Source organism: Nannospalax galili, unplaced genomic scaffold (genome assembly GCF_000622305.1).
Source record: "Nannospalax galili isolate Female #2095 unplaced genomic scaffold, S.galili_v1.0 scaffold212, whole genome shotgun sequence".
In the NCBI taxonomy this organism is placed as follows: Eukaryota; Metazoa; Chordata; class Mammalia; order Rodentia; family Spalacidae; genus Nannospalax; species Nannospalax galili.
The window spans coordinates 200,705-217,310 of NW_008333884.1; the positions used below are offsets into that span (position 1 = coordinate 200,705).

At 48.5% G+C, this 16,606-nt stretch overlaps 2 protein-coding genes across 7 annotated transcripts in view; both read right to left on the reverse strand.

Annotated features, from left to right (window-relative positions):
- The window catches only part of Phf12 (PHD finger protein 12), a 51,048-nt gene extending 41,457 nt beyond the window's left edge, over positions 1–9,591 (reverse strand). The window contains exons 1-2 of one of the 2 annotated variants that reach the window (XM_008828698.2): positions 8,963–9,581; positions 8,140–8,321 (exon numbers count right to left, since the gene is read on the reverse strand). In XM_008828698.2, the coding sequence (XP_008826920.1) occupies positions 8,140–8,321; positions 8,963–9,028 (248 nt within the window). In that variant the 5' untranslated portion in view covers positions 9,029–9,581. Of the gene's footprint in view, positions 1–8,139; positions 8,322–8,962 lie in introns of both variants that reach the window. The other variant, XM_029561400.1, reaches the window with a different exon arrangement.
- A 1,500-nt stretch (positions 9,592–11,091) lies between these two features.
- Positions 11,092–16,606, reverse strand: part of Sez6 (seizure related 6 homolog) — a 51,111-nt gene continuing 45,596 nt past the window's right edge. For 2 of the 5 annotated variants that reach the window (XM_008828703.1, XM_008828699.1), the window contains exons 12-17: positions 15,364–15,555; positions 15,084–15,281; positions 14,754–14,792; positions 14,392–14,509; positions 14,205–14,307; positions 12,991–14,050 (exon numbers count right to left, since the gene is read on the reverse strand). In XM_008828703.1, the coding sequence (XP_008826925.1) occupies positions 14,018–14,050; positions 14,205–14,307; positions 14,392–14,509; positions 14,754–14,792; positions 15,084–15,281; positions 15,364–15,555 (683 nt within the window). In that variant the 3' untranslated portion in view covers positions 12,991–14,017. Of the gene's footprint in view, positions 14,051–14,204; positions 14,308–14,391; positions 14,510–14,753; positions 14,793–15,083; positions 15,282–15,363; positions 15,556–16,606 lie in introns of all 5 variants that reach the window. The other 3 variants (XM_008828700.1, XM_008828702.2, XM_008828701.2) reach the window with 3 other exon arrangements.

Below are 16,606 nucleotides of genomic sequence, written 5' to 3' on the forward strand. Positions count from 1 at the left end.
ACATCTGTGTCGTGCAATGCCTGCCGAGGACAGAAGAGGCTGTCAGATTCAAACCCAGGTCTTCTGCAAGAACACTTAGTGTTCTTAACTGCTGAGCCATCTCTCCAGCCCCAAGAGTTAGTTTTCTACTCCCACCATATATGGGTTCCAGAGATACAACTCAGGTCCTCAGGCTCAGCCACAAATGCTTTTACCTGCTGAGCCATCTTGCTGGCCTCAGATGTACCATTTTGAGTAGCCCTAGCAAAAGAAACTCTTTACGCATAGATAATATAGGCAGAGACATTCAACTGTGTTTAACAATTTTTTTTCTAGGGGTGATTTAATAAACATAAGGCAGTGTGTGTGGGGGGGTTGCCTAGAGAGATGGTTCAATGAATAAGAGTGCTGGCTGCTCTTATAGAGGATCAGAATTTGGATCCCAGCACTCATAACAGACAGCTCACAACCACCTACGGCCGTGCCCTCTTCTGGCCTCTACAGGTGCATAGACAACACACACACACACACACACACACACACACACACACACACGCACGCACGCACGCACACGCACACAGGTAAGGTAAGTGAAAAGGTATCCAATGGAATGAGAGAATATCTAACAAATCATGTATCTGACAAGAGACTTGTACCTAGATCTCTTACAAATCAGCAATTAAAAAAAAAAAAAAAGAGGTAGATCAGTGGCAGAGCATACTGTCCTGGGTTTGATTCCCAACACTGCCAAAAAAAAATTCTTTTAGACAAAGGATCTGAAGACATTGTTTTCAGGAAAAAAAAATACAAAGAGCCAGATAAGAAAATGGTTAACATCATTAGTCATCCAGGAAATGCAATTAAAACCCAATACCACTTTGCATCCCTCTTAGGATGGCTTTAATCAAGACAGATGATAGCAAATACTGTCAAGGATGTGGAGAAATTGGAAATCTCATATATTGCTATTGGGAAAGTAAAATGGTCCAGCCACTTTGGAAAATAGCCTAACAATTCCTCCCAACAATTAAATGTGAATTATATGAACCAACAATTCCATCTCTAGGTATATGTCAAACAGAACTTAAAACTAATATTCACACAAAAATTGTACCTAAATAGTCAAAATATCATTATTTATAACAGCAAAAAGCAGAACCCAGATGTCCATAAATTGATATGTAGATAAACTGGTATATCTATACAATGGAATATTGTTCAACAAAATGGAATGAAGTGCTGATAAATGCTACAGGGATGAACTAGAATAATTTTAGATTATTGTCTGTACTTTCACTCAGAAGTGAGTTTCATTTAACACAGCAATGGCACACCTACGTCTCCCTATGTCTCTCTCTGGCTGTGTAGCTCAGGCCTTGAAATGGTCATCCTCTTACCCTTACCTTCCTAGTGTTGGAATTATAGACATCTAAGATCAATGGCACTGACTACCTGACTCCTTCAGTTTCAATTAGACAATTCATTAGACATTCCTTTAATATAGCAAAACCAGAACAAAACAAAAATGCCTAGAGGCACACCTGGCCAGGGATTTACAACAAACTAATATGAATCATATCTCCAGATTAAAATTAAGATAGTACATCCAAATACATTTTTTGCACATATGTCTGCAAAAAATACACAAAGGTCAAAATCTGAGGTGGGGGGGCTGGAGAGATGGTTAGCAGTTAAGAGCACTACCTACTGTTGCCAAGGACTGGGGTTCAGTTCCCAGCACAATTATAGCAACTAACTGGTAACTCCAGGGGATCCAATGCCCTTTTCTGACTTCCTTGGGTACTGCATGCATGGATGCACTTATATACATGCACACAAAACACTCATACACATAAATAAATAAAATAAATGAATCAAAGCTGGGCATGGTGGCACACACCTTTAATCGCAGCACTCGGGAGGCAGAGGCAGGCGGATCTCTCTGAGTTCAAGGTCAGCCTGGTCTACATAGTGAGTTCCAAGCCAGCTGGGGCTACAGGGAGGCCCTGTCTCAAAAAGACCAAAACCAACCAACCAACCAACCAACAAACAAACCAACCCCAACCGGGCTGGGGATATAGCTCAGGAATAAAATACTTGGCTAGCATGTTGAAAGGCCCTGGTGATAGATCCTAGCAAAATCTGTCACTTTCTAGAAACATTATCTCCTTTTCTACCTTTTTTTAAAAAAAAGTCCTGAATGGCCTGGAACACGGTTATGTGGAGCAGGCTAGCCTCAAGCTCACAGGGATCTCCCTGCTACTTCCTTATTCTAATTTTATTAGGTAAATGTATGTATGTATGTATGTATGTATGTATGAGGTGTGGATGTTTGTGTGTATTGTGTGTGAGCACGTATATGTAGATAAGTGTGCATATGGAGGCCCAAGCTTGATGCTGGGATTCTTCCCTAGTTTCTCTTCCAATCATATTTGAGGTCGGTCTCTCAATCAAACTCAAAGTTGACTAATATGGCTAGTCTTACTAACCAGCTTGCTCTAAGGATCCCCTGTATCTGGCCTTCCTAGGCTGGAATTTCAGGTGGCCTGTAACACCCACCAGGAATTTAGTGGGTTTCAGGGATAGAAACTCTAGTCCTCTCACTTGCACGGCAAATGTTTATTGTTCATATGTTTGTTTTGTTTTTGCTTTTTTTTTGAGACAGGGTCTCACTATGTAGCCCCGGCTGGCCTGGAACTTGCTATGCAGACCAGGCTAGCCTGAAACAGAGATCTGCCTGCCTCTGCCTCATTCTAATATTTATGAACAATAATGATTTATTTTTGTCCAAAGCATTCATCTCATAAGAATTAACAGCTAAAAGCCAGGCATGGTGGTGCTTGCCTTTCTTTTGTCATAGAACTCAGGAGGCAGAGGCAGGCAGTTCTTTGTGAGTTTAAGGCCAGCCTGGTCTCCAACCAGTGAATCCAGGCCAGCTGTGGCTATAGGGGGACTCTGTCTCAAAAAGACCAAAAAATAAAAGAATTAACAGCTAAGCCCTACATTAAGTTAGGAACCATGCCTTTGACCCCGAGGTAAATTTCAAAATTGCTGGAGTCTCCACTTATTGAGTGGGCCATTTATAAACAGAACTATATACCTAGATTCTAATGTATCACAGTAAGGGCAAAGTAAATAATAAACATAAAACCAAGTCAGGTTTGTTTATAGTAAAATCATTTTAGTTCACGGGACAGAGTGAAAGAAAGAAATCCAAGATACTGTCACCAGTTCTTTACATCTAGGTTTCCAAGCATTTATAACGTCAATAACAGATTCATAAGACAATGTTAAAATAAGCATACTTTATCATTTGCGTGGTATTTAGTCAAACACAACAAAAATCAGAAAAATAATTTTTTTCAAAGTTTAAAGGGGAAAGATTTTTTTCAAGGCAGAAAACTAATCTAGATGCTACTGTATATATGAAACCTTTGTTATGATTCACTGAAAATTAAATATGCAAAATTCCAAATTGAGCTTAGTTTTGCCTGTGCACAGAGACCTTTTTACTCTCATTCTTCGAAAACCTCATTTTGGATCTTGCTGCCAACACCAGAGAGAGGAAAGCTGGCCAACAATTCCAAATATAACACGCGGAGGCAAATGCTACAGAAATCTGTCTGATGGGAAGGGACCATGCTGAGAGCTGCTAAGGTAGATGCACTTCTCAATCAGGCCATTTTGGTCCCTATCTGTTTGGAGCAAAATGCCATGAAAAGCTATGAGAGGAATCCAGCCAGTTTCCAGTCGCCTCTTTATGGATGCCCTATAGTAGTAACTCTGTCAATGAAAACAATCCTTGCAATCTCAAACAGAAAGATGAATCGCCAACAACTACAGTACCACTTGTTTTCGTACTTTTTAACAGATTTCTAGGGATCAGTCTATGGAGATCAGAATTTTCAGAAGGCTCAACTTATACATGACTATTACTACAAAAGTCTGGACACTTGAAAACATCTTTCCCTAATTCTCTAGGGAAGGCTTAGTAACGCCTATTATCACTCTGAGTAACTGATTAACCTATTAAACCCAGGTAAACAAATATAAAGATATTAGCTCAATTTTAATCTTCAGTGAGGTTTTAAATACCAAGCAGAGGCAATTCATTCCCTAACCCAAAGGATCTTAACAAAAAACTTAGGAATAATCCCCATCTAGGGGCCAGAGAGAGGGCCAAGTAGTTAAAAGCAACAATCTCAACATTCTCAACATTCTAGCCCCAGCCTCTGGAGTGGCAGGATGATGGGTGAGCAAACCCATTCCCAATTGTCTCACAGAACTTTCAATAAAGAACACAGTGGCACTAAAATTATGACCCACAGCTTTCATAAAATTACACCTTCATTCTTGTACATTCTATATAGAAGGGAAATTACCATTGCTATGCTTATCTAAATGATTATGTCTTGGCCAGTTCAAAAGGGATGCAAGAGAAAATACAGCTATACCTCCTAACCTCACTCCCATATGATACAAGTAAGCAATACAGGAAAATTACTGGAAATAAATTCAGGAACCAAAGACTTATGAGACATTAACTGCTTGACTTCACAACTCTGTCTAAATTGGTTAATAAAAGTACTTCAATTTTGCTGGGAAGAATGTGGGTTAGGAGATAGAAAAGTAGAGAAAGTCTCACAGAATGAAAGCATTTACGGAATTCCTATTTAAAACATGACTTCCTGCCCTTTCACCAATACTTACAATGTTTTGTGATTCATATAGTAACTCCTTTAAGTCAATGGTACATTCAGTACTAGACCATTAAAGGAAGAATTAGATGTGAAACAAATCCTTCTTCAAATTCACTACCACTCTCAGATATCTGATTACCAATTCCCATTCATGGTCTCAGAAAGAAAGAATGGGAAAGAGTATTCAATGAAATGCATAATCTGGGCAAGCCTGAGTCTCATCAAGAATTAAAGTCCCTCCCTCTTGCTCCTTCCAGCTACAGCAGAAACTGTTATTGTTAAATCTTAACAAGATTTAGACTCATCTAATGAAAAAAATTAAGAGGCTAACTTTTAATTTAAAAGTCCAATCTTGGACAAAATAGGATACTTTTTCTATGCCTCAGATTCATTTTTTTAAAAAAAGATTTGGCTAGGCTTGGTGGAACACACCTTTAATCCCAGCACTCAGAAGGCAGAGGCAGGCAGATCTCTGTGAGTTCAAGGCCAGCCTGGTCTACATAGTGAGTTCCAGGACAGCTGGGGCTACAGAGAGACCCTGTCTCAAAAAGACCCCCCCCCCCCGCAAAAAAAAGATTTATGCCGGGTATGGTAGTGCATGCCTTTAATCCCAGCATTTGGGAGGCAGAGGCAGGCGGATCTCTGTGAGCTCAAGGCCAGCTTGGTCTACACAGTGAGTTCCAGGCCAGCTGGGGCTATAGGGAGATCCTGTCTCAAAAAGACCCCTTGTACAAAGAAGATTTATTTGGGGGAGGGGTCAGTAAGATGGTTCAGTGGGTAAAGGCACTTGCTGCCAAGCTTGATGACCTGAGTTCGATTCCTGGGACCCATATGATAAAGAGAACTGACTCTTGAAAGTTATCCTCTGACCTCCACATAGATACACATGATATCTGTGTGCCCATACCACAAAATAAATAAATAAATGTAATCTTTAGGTTTTTCAAAAAAATTATATATGTGTATATGTGCCTGTGTGAGTGTATGCACATGTGTGCATGCAAGTGCATTCTCCTGTCTGCTCAGAAGTGGGTACTGGGTGCCTTCCTCTATCACTCTGCCTAATCCTTTAAGGCAGGGTTTCTCCTTAAACCTGGGTGTTTTCTCAGCCAGATTAGAAGCCAGTTAAGTCCCAGAAATCCTCCTGTCTTTACTCCCCTTGGAGCTGGGGTTAATAGCACATGCAGGACTCCTGGCTTATCATGTGGGTGCTGGGATCTTAACCCCAGTCCTCATGATTGCACAGCAAGCACTCTTAACTACCAAGCTATCTCTACAGTGCCCTAGGCCTCAGATTTCTAATAAATAATTTCAACATTATAAAATAAATGAGATTTAGAAAAAGATAATACAGAGCTTATCAAATATTCATTCAACAGAGGAGTCACCAATCTTGATTAACAGTCACTTTGTCTTAGAGGTAATAAAACATTAGTCTACACTCTTCAAATCAAGAAATCTAGATAGACATAGTACATCAGTACACCTGAAATCCAAGTATTCAAGAGACTGAGGCAGGAGGATTGTCAAAAGTGGAGGTCAGCCTGGGCTATATAACAAGTACCAAGCCAAGCTAGCTAGGGCTATATAGTAAGACTCTGGTCTCAAAAAAGCATAAGGAGGAAGTTGGAAGGAAGGGAGGGATGGAAGGATTAGTAATGTATCAAATAAGTACAACAAAAATATAAGCAACACGACACTCAGAACAAATCTTTTCTGGCTCAAGAACAGTATAGGAGAGCCAGGCATGGTGGTGTACACTTGGGAGGCTGAAGCGGGATCACAGTGAGTTCAATGCCAGGTTGAGCTAGTGTCAGGACCTATTTTACTTCCCCAACTCTCCCAAAATAAAAGAAAAGCAAAGGAAACTAGACCACTGTCAGTGGATTCCACTTTAGAGGAACTATAGGCCCTTGCTGCTAGCATTACTTCATAATAAAAATTTAAAGGCCAGTAGCAAAGCTTCCTCCAGGATAATCATTTTCATCTCTGGAACATTATAAATTAAGATGGGGTGCCCTTCTGGGCAAAAGTGTCTTGGAATTGGTAATGTGAGTATCCCACATAACTTCTGACCACAGTTAATTTCCCCACTACTGGGGAATAATAAAACTAATAAAACTTGTAATTAGTATACACACAGTAGGACTGTGGAAAGACCTTAAGGAATTAAAACAAAAAACTGGAGGGCTTAAAAAAGCAACATCGGCTTGAAAAAGGCAGCTTAAAAAAACAGAACACCTCCACCCGCCAAATATCTAGTTGGGAACAAACAGAACAGCCCCTAATCTTTCCTCTCCTTGCATGCCCCTGCCTCAGTCAACTGTTGCTGAACAACAAAACGAGTCATCATTTGGGCTTGCTGGGCAGATGTGGAATTTTTGTGCAGGGCAGAGGTGCTTTGGAAGAAGACAGTTATTTAAACCCTTTTTTGCTGGACTGTTTTGGGCTGAGTGGTTGAGGATCAAGCAACTGGCTGGGCGAGCAACCCAGGTCCCTCCCCGTCTCTTCAGTTGCCCCCCCACCCACCCCGCATTCAGTTGTGGTGGGGGAGAGCACAGCTTCCCAGCTCTCTGTCCTAAAACTGCCTTTCTGGAGCCACCAAAGGCAATCCAGCCCCAGCAGCAAAGAATTTTTCGGTGAAGAGCTCGTAGATCCAGAGCGGAGAAGAGAAATCGGCGCCCAAGGGCAATTTTAATTGTCTAACCCGGCCCGATTTCCTAAGAGGCAGCAGAGCGGGGAGGGAAGTGGGAGGAGGGAGGCGGCTCCAAGAGGCAACAGGGGGCAAGCTGCAGAGAAAGGGACCAAAGTGGCGAGATCCCAGCCCTGGCCCTCGAGGAGCTTCTGCAGAAAGGACTCCAGGGCTGCCCCCACCGTTCTCCCCGAGACGTTTGCAAATCATATATGCAGCCAAAATGGCGCTGAGAATAAAAATATAATTTAAAGGCAGGTCGCCATATTGTAAATAGAGAGGCAAAGAGGCGGACTAGAGACACTCTTCATTATTTCCTGCACGCCGGAAGCACCCACTCAACCGGGGTCTGGGACCAGTGCGGCTGGACCGCGATGGGCTCCGAGCTCCAACCCCAAGCAGAGCTCAGCCAGGCAGGAGCCCTGAGGGCGGCGGGCGCGCGACCGCCAAGCCGCACTGGACCTGGAGCTCCTCCCCTTCCTCCCCCGCCACCGCCGGCCGCATTCGGCCGGCTCTCCCGGCTCCCAATCGACTTCCAATCTCAGAAGGGGCTCATCTCACGCCTTCTAACCCCCACCTCGGGGTCTGGACGCAGCGCTGCTCTGTCCCGCAAATCGGCCGGATTTCGGCAGATACCCGGGCGCCGAGGCGCTCGTCCGGGCTGCAGTCAGCTAGCGGCCCCAAGTGCCCGTTATTTCTGCAGGCCGGGTGAAGGAATGTGCTGAGGAGGGTCTGCCCCAGGGCTCCAAACGGGTCCCCAGACCTTACCAGCACTGGAGGTGGAAGGCAGCAGGGCAGTGGTCGCAGCACAGGAGGTCTCCACCTTCCTTGCAGCTATCGCAGCTGTCGTGGTTGGTGGCCCTGCCGCTTCTCCGGGACTCCTTCTCCGGCTTCCGACTCCGCTTTTCTGCCTCGTCGGTCTTGGGGGGGGCCAGCAGAGCTTGGATTTGCTGCACACACAGACAAACGGTGTGTGTGCATACTCGGACCTCCCGGGCGGTCCGACGTCCCCCCGGCGCCGCTTCTCCGTCACCCACCCCTCGCCCCCCTTTTGTCCTTCTTCCTCCCATCCAGGCTGCTGCTAGAACCTTTCGGTCCCCGGAACCGGGGGGAGACTACCCTAACCGCGTTCCTGCAGCACAACAACGAGAAACGCTTCTTCAAAATGGGGAGGATCAGGGTAGGGGGATGGGGAGAGGGTGCTGGGTTTCCTTCTCGCCACTTCCTTGTATGGACAGTGGGGGACTCCAAAGCCCGGCTCGAGAGAGGCCCGAAGCTCGGTACCCGGACGTGCAGGGGGAAGCACAAAGGGGCCGACAAGAAGGGGGTGGGGAGGCCCGCCGGTGCAAGGAGATGGAGTGGGCAGAAGCCTCAGGAGAGCGAATCGAGGGCGGCGGGTAGGTGAAACTGCTGCAAAGGTCCTCGGAGGTTGAGCTCAGTCCCCCCGAATTGCAAGGATGGGAGAGAGAGCCTGGGTGAGGAAGAAGCCCCCCTTCCCGGGCCCTCTGCCGCTTCAAGCTCAGGGCCGGCTTTGTGGGGCGGAGGCTCCCTCCCGGCGCTGAGGAAAGGGGTTGAGGAGGGCCACTCTTACCTCCATCAGCCCCCCCGACGTGTCCAAGTCGTACACGATCGTCTTGGTCTCCATTTTCTCCCACATTCATCCACCTCCCGGGCTGGGCGCTCTCTGCTCCGGCCCCCCCAGCCCCGAGGGGAGGGGGGAAACGGGAGGAGGGGGCACTCCTGACCCCCGCTCCCCTTCTCTCTTCCCAGTACAGGTTCCGACTTCCTCGTCCGGGCTCCCCCCCACCCCCCGGCCCCCAGTCCCTGGGACGGCAGCGTCCTCCCCACGGGCCGTGAGGGGGGAGCAGCCCCTCAGCCTCGGCCCGGTGACTGGATGCACAGTCCCGGCTCCGGGGGTCAGGCCGCGGCGGGGCCTAGTCCCACAGGCTAAAGCCGGCGCTGGCGACCGCTGGTCCGGCCGGGAAGGCTGGCGGGCGCTGCCATCCCGGGGTTGGGGGATCGGAGGGGGGGGTGAGAGGTTAGGTGAGGTTGTGGTACGTGAGGTGACTGGGGGGAGGGTGATGGGGGGTGGTCCCCGGGCTCCGCCTCTTGCCGCCGCCGCCGTCTGCGTCCCGGCTGCCGCGCACTTGGCGCAAACTTACCGCGAGCGCCCGCAAAGCCACCCGCGCAGGCGCCCCGGGATCGCCGCTCGCCGTGCGCAACCGCAGTGACAGCCGGCGGCCGGGCTCCCGCGCAGCCGTAGTGATGGAGTACCCCCCCAGCGCGCAGCCGCGCTGGCATTCGTCTGGAGCCGCGAAGCACCACCTTCCCGGCCTGCGCCAGCGTACTGAGCTAAGAGGGAGGGCCTGAGGACTCGCGCAGGCGTTTGAGAAAGCTCACGGGGGTCATGGCGCAGCCGCACCAACGTGGGCACGCTTCGCCCATTGGTGTTTGTGTGCAGACCTAGAGGCCTCTACTCCCGCGCAGGCGTGTTGGGGGTCGCCCCCGCCCGTCCCATAACAACACCGCCGCCTCCCGCGCAGGCGTATTGTCACCTGTAGGCCTACACAAGAAAGCTTCTCCTTTCGCCATTTTGGTAATGGGACGTGGGCTACCATGCCCTTGGCCTCCTCGGGCACGACCAGGGATGAAGAAAGTGTGTTGGATGGAGCTGGTAGGTTGTCGGCGGTAGCAGTACTCATAGGGATGTGATGGTGGACTGTGGTTCCAGTGTCAAGTGTGACTGGATCAGGCCGCCATTTTGGTAAAGAGAAAAACCATTGCGACAAAAAAGACGCTTTTGGCGGCGGGTGGTTCGGCTGCTGTTTCCACTTAACTCTCGCTTCCGACAGTTAATTTTACCCGCGCATTTCTGCCTTGCTTCGTGACGGCCCTGAGCAGAGTTCAAGCTGTCCGATACTACCCTCTTGACTACTCTACAAGAACTACCCTTCTCGAGGAAGTCAAAAGCCAAAACAGTTATCCTGACAACGCCCAGCTACCTGCCCACGGCCGACTCCAACTCCCAATTTGCAACGCACCAAAGGTTCAAAGGGTCAAACGAGAACGCATTGCACTCTGGGAGCAAGAATCGCGATGGTGCTGATGAGTTGTGGGAGTTGTAGTTCCATGTACAAGTGCTGTACCTACTACCGAAGGATGAACTGGAGGGGTGGGGTGGGGTGATTTGCCTGCCGGGAAGGTAATTTTGAGAGCTGCCGTGTTGCATACTGGGACTTGTAGTTACAGCCCCTCATCTCGCATTCTGGGCGTAGAGCCGTGGTTCCATTCGGGTGTACACCCCTGCCCTTGTTTAACTTTCAGATATAGCCAGATACTTCTGCTAGTTGTGGTTGAAACAATTGAGAAGGGAGCTCGGTGGCTGAGCCTGACTTAGCGTTCAATTAGCATTGTTGATATGCAACTGTGTCCTGTCCACTTTAATGTGACTGGACACAGCATTCCCAGAGTCGGGAAATTGGAAGGGGCTTAGAGACATCTGACTTAATCCCTTGGTTTTCAGATGCGCAGATCGGAGCAGTGATTCGTTATAAAAACCACAAAGTAATTATTTAAAAATCTTTATTTCATGTGTATGAGTGTTATGTCTACATGTGTGTAAGTGCACCTGTGTCGTTTACGGACAGTTGTGAGCCGCCATGAGGGTGCTGGGATTCAAACCCGGTCTTCTGCAAGAACAGCCAGTGCTCTTAACCGCTGAGCCATCTCTCCAGCCTCTCACATAGTGATTTTATAGCAAACCTAAAAATGAAACATTTCTTGATTCACAGGCCAACAAGTTGACCACTGCACCATCTCAGGAATTTACTATCTCAGGAATTGTTCCTGCTCTTTCTTTTGGGACAGACAGGACTATAAGTTAAAAAAGTATGAATAACTGTGTAAAGTTTTAGGCTTCTGGGGATTGTGTATGTGTGTGTGTGTGAGAGAGAGGCTTTTCACTTTTCTGATGGCCCTATGTTGGTGCTTAGAATTATATAATGAGCAAATGGAGAATGTCATGCAAATTGGCTGTTCTCTGCCTTCTGTCAACCTCAGCCAACAGTAGATGTCGGTAACTATGAGATAGAGAATGTGACCCTCTGAGAGGAGAGGGCTGAGCTAGGCTCCTTGAATAGAAGAGGCTTATGCCTCCCTCATGCCACAGGCCCTCAGAAGTTGGAACCTCATGTGTCCTCTCTCTTTGGCGTCCTTCCTATTCCTCAGAGCACAGCTGTGTTGCTGTGTCAGCCTGAAGGTATTACTGGGCAGAGAAGTAAACCCTTGGCTTACACCCAGTGAGCAAGGCTTTGCTTTGATCAACACATCCGTTGTAAGCTGAAAACAGGAGCAGGCAGTGGGCTAATAAGCGAATTGAGATGTGGCTCTATTGACAAGTGCCAGAGGAGCTAATCACTCCACACACCTTTTTCTCAGAGCCTAGAGGACGAAGTCAGCTCAGTGGGGGCAGGACTTGGTGCCACCTTGGAGAGCTCCAGCTCAGGGTGCTCAAGGGGACTGGAGGAAAGAGCAGTTGGAATGCAGCTGCCTTTGGAAGCGACCTCTTGTGGTCAATTTAGGCACTGCACGCTGCATGAACTGGAACCCTCTGATGTGCTGGATAGAGTCAGAGGGTAGGGGAATTTCTGGTCCACATTTTCCTGTTAGAAGACAGTGAAAGCAAAAGGTGCTAGAGGCTGCTATTGTGCTTTCAGGAGTTTTGCTTTTGGGCTTCTGAGTTACTATATGCCTCTGTTAATCTGACTTCCCATGTTACTCTAGAGCGCAGCCATCCATACCATGAACGTGGAATGTTCATATCAGAGGCCAGTCCTGGGCAGATACTTTCAACTCACAAAGTACTAAGGCCATAGAGAAGAGGAAATCTTGCCAGGTGTGGTGGTGCACACCTTTAGCCCCAGTACTCGGGTGGCAGAGGCAGGTGGATCTCTGTGAGTTCGAGGCCAGCCTGGTCTACATAGTGAATTCCAGGCCAGCTGGGGCTACAGGGAGACCTTGTCTCAAAAAGACCAAGAGGCAAACTTAAGTATATCCTAGCCAGTCCCTTTAAAGAGCCCATGGGTAGAGCTTGTGCCTGACTCAGGAGGCCCTAAGCAGCATTGTCCCTCCTGCTGACAGTCTGGATGTTTGCTGAGGCCAAGCCAAACTAGGCCTTATGTAGAAGGGTTCAGTCTCTGGTTCTGATTCTAATATCTCAAGCCTCACTTGATAGAAAGAAGTGGAAGGAGAGATGCATCAGACTTTGGGCCTTGTCAGAGTCAGTGGTATTGAAAGTGGTTTGGTGTGCCCACGTATAATTCTATACCTGGAAAAGAAGTGGAAATGAGGCATTGGGGTGAATGAGCACTTGGGTTCCTGGGAGCCCACATACCTGTGGCATTAACCATGGGGCCTCTCATTTCACCTGCGATCTGTCATCCTAACTTCTTTGGGATAGTGGTTCCTATTCAACTGTAATTATCTCCCCCCTCCCCAAATATGGGGATGATTGATTGGTGAGTCCAGTGGGCCTTCTGGTCCCGAGGTCTGCATCTCATGTATTGACCATCTCTTCCCTCCAAAAAATACCATTCACATGGCTATTGCTTAAATTTTTTTCAAAAACACCATTTTAATAAGGAAACAACAGAAATAAAAGCTTGTTCTCTGGCTGGAGCCCAGACCCCATATGATACATCATATATACAAAGTGGCCTTCGGTCAGGATTGAACTTCTTCCTGCAGATTTCTGACCCCTGTTCCATGACAAATTCCTGGATCCTTGGGCTTCTGCTCCTCTCCAGAATATGCCTGCCCACTCCTGGCATGCCATAACACAGTGGCAGGAAGGGGGAGTCTAGCAAGTGGCTTGGAAGAAGGATTGATGGGAAAGGGGACATTTGTAACAGCCAGATAAACATCAAGGAAGGTCTCTGTCTCCTCAGGGTATAGGGATGCCAGGGAGCAGTGGAATGTCCTGCTTTGGTGTGGAGCATGAGTATCTGAAAGCCCAACCTGAGCTTGGGATGGAGTCCCTGAACCCATTAGGATCCCTTAAAGTTATCGCTTCCACTGGGACAGGGCAGAAGGCATAGCTGTCCAATTCTGGGTCTTTAGAGGACTAGAAACCTCCCTGAGGGGCTGGTTTTGGCATGCCAGACTACCCACAGGTCACCATTGAGAGCAGTTTTGCCCATTGGTGATGGCTCTGTGAGGAGTACTCTAGTCCCGTTTCCATTGCTGTCCAGATCTGCTGGAGTCTCCACATGCCAGGGCTGGATGGTGGCCATGTGGAGAAAGGTGCTTCTTATCTGCCCATGACTTCCAGATAGGAGTGCCAGGGCATGGGACAAGTCAGGAGAATGCTGGCTGATGGTGATATGTTCCAGCCATGTTCTATCCAAATCAGGTGCCCTCTGACTTGAACCCAAAGAAGGGCCCTAAATGGGCAGTGGTGCCAAGAAAATAGGCCATGGTGAGCATTGCAGGTAGGGAAGAGCACAATTTCTTGAGGGGTTGGTGATGTCTCTTCCCAGGTGGTATGTACAGGAGGTGGAAGGACAGCAGGGAGCTGGGAGCCCTGCCCCTGGGCTATGAGACAGGGCTGTGCAAGTGTCCCCAAGCTGCCCCCACCTAGATGGAAACTTCATATTCTCTCGTCTCCTGCAAAGGAAAGAGACTGCTGGGAGTTGGAAACTTGTATAAGGTTTGCCAGACCAAAACCCACCTTCCCAAGGAAAAGGGGAAGGTGAGATGGCTTGGCAGAATCCTCAAGGATACCCACCCAAGGAAGCAAAGAATTGAGAGGTGTCTAGGTCAACATGGATACTTACTCCAGTCTCATAAGTTGGATTATCAAACGCTGACTCCACAGTGATGCGGTTATAGAGGCGAGGACGAGTTCGGGGCAGTTGCAGGGGACTTTTCCCCTGGATCCTGTGGGGCAGAGAAGCCTGTGATTCAGGAGTGTGGGGCAGGAGTGAGTCAGGTATGCAATACAGGAAGAGAAGCCAGACTCACCTGGAAAAGTAGAGGTACACACCTCCCACCAGCAGCACCATGGCCACTAGTGGTAGGAAGATGACAGCTGTCATGTGGGCAGCATCCAGGGCGCTGGAGGTGGCAGGTGCCTTGGCAACTGAAAGCAGAGGATGGGATTGGAGCCAAGGTCCCTGTCACCTGGAGCCTGCTTCCCCTCCCTTCTCAAGGGCAGTCAGAGACCAGCTCCCTCTAGCTGGCTAGGGTAGGGAAGAAACCTTTTGCCTTGCTAGGCCCAAACTGCTCTTTCTCAGCCTTCTATCTGTGGGAACCCATGGCCTGGGAGCTGTGAGAACCAGGTGCAGGGGGACCACATTATCTGGCCCTCAAGCATGGGAACTCACCATCCAGGCTACGGCCGTTGTAGAACCCATCCAGAGAGGCTGGAACAAGAGGGGAGGGCCAAGGGCAGTGGGTGAGCCTGAGGGACCATGCCACCAATGCAAGGAAAGGAACACAGGAGTGGGCTGGTCCTGAGGAGGATTTGACCAGGGAGCGCCACTCCTGCATTGCCCTGGTGATGCCAGGTCAGAAATCCTGGCAGAGTGGGGAGGCCAAGATGAACAGGAAGGGGGCCGGGGCAGGTGCTTCTGGTTCTCAACAGGGATTTCTTTACTAGAGTAGGTCTATAGGCCAGACAGGGTTTTGAAGGTGTGGCAGGGCAGGGCACTCACCAGCCCTACAGATGGGTGGAGGGTCACTCCAATGCGAGGGGTGCCCAGGCACACACTTAATGCTGGCCTGGCCCTTCAGCACATAGCCAGGGGCACAGGAGAAGTGGACAGTGGCCCCTGCTGGGTGGAGCCGTTTCTCAGGGCTGCGGACACCATTCTCTGGGGCACTGAGCCCATGGCATGGCTTGAACTGTTCCACTGCAAGGCAGGCAGGCAGGCAGGTGAAGGTATCAGTACCCTCTCGTGCTAGAGGTTTCCCTCCTACCCATCTGGCACTTACAGAGACATTTGGGGGCCCGATCACTCCACTTGGGACTGCCAGCCTGGCGATCATGGCAGGTGAGGATGGCACTGCCTGTCAGCACAAAACCCTGGTCACAGATATACTGCACAGTGGCCCCCACAGGAAACTTGGGGCTGGATACCAGGCGTCGGCTATGTTCCACATCCCCTGGGTCATGGCAGGATGTCACTATAAACGGAGAGGGAGGGAGAGAAATAAGCAAGGCTCAGGGTTTGGGTATATAGCTCAGTTGGTAAGAGTGTGCATTTTTAACTTTTTAATTAAAGAATTTTTTATTTTATTTATTTATTTTTTGGGGGGGTGTCTTTTTTGAAGCAAGGTCTCCCTGTAAGCCCCAGCTGTCCTGGAACTCACTATGTAGACCAGGCTGGCCTTGAACTCACAGAGATCTGCCTGCCTCTGCCTCCCAAGTGCTGGGACTACAGGCGTGTACCACCACGCCCAGCTTTATTATTTTTATTTTATGTGTATGTGTGGATTGCCTGCATGTAGGTAAGTGCACCTGTGTCGTGCAATGCCCATGGAGGTCAGGAGAGGCTGTTGGATCCCCTGGGACTGGAGCTATGGACAGTTGTTAGCTGCCATGTGGGTGCTGGGATTTGAACCCAGATCTTCTGCAAGAACAACCAGTGTTCTTAACTGCTGAGCCATCTCTTCAGCCCCGATTTATTTATTTTTGTTTTATGTGTATGAGTATATTGCCTGTATGTATATAAGTGCACCCATGTCATGCAATACCCATGGAGGACAGAAGAGGGCATTGGATTCCCTGAAATGAGTTGTGGATAGTTGTTGCCATGTGGGTGCTGGGAATTGAACCTGTGTCCTCTACAAGAGCACCTAGTGCTCTTAACCACTGAGCTATCTCTCTAGCCCCTCAATTGGTAAGAGTGTTTGCATAACAGGCACTAAACCCTGGATTTGCTTGCCAGCACCATATCAACCAGCCCAGGTGGTGCATTCCTATAATTCTAGCACTCTAGAAGTGGAGGAAAGCCCAGCACTAGGGAAGTGGAGACATGGGGATGAGAAGTTCAAGGTCATTTTCAGCTACACAGGGAGGCTAAAGACCCTGCCTCAAAAAAAAAAAAAAAAAAAAAAAATGGTGGCACCTCGCCTTTAATCCCAGCACTTGGAGGCAGAGGCAGGCAGATCTCCTGTGAAAAAAAAAAAAAAAAAAAGAGGATGACTCGATGTTCAGTGAAGGCCAGTGCCACAA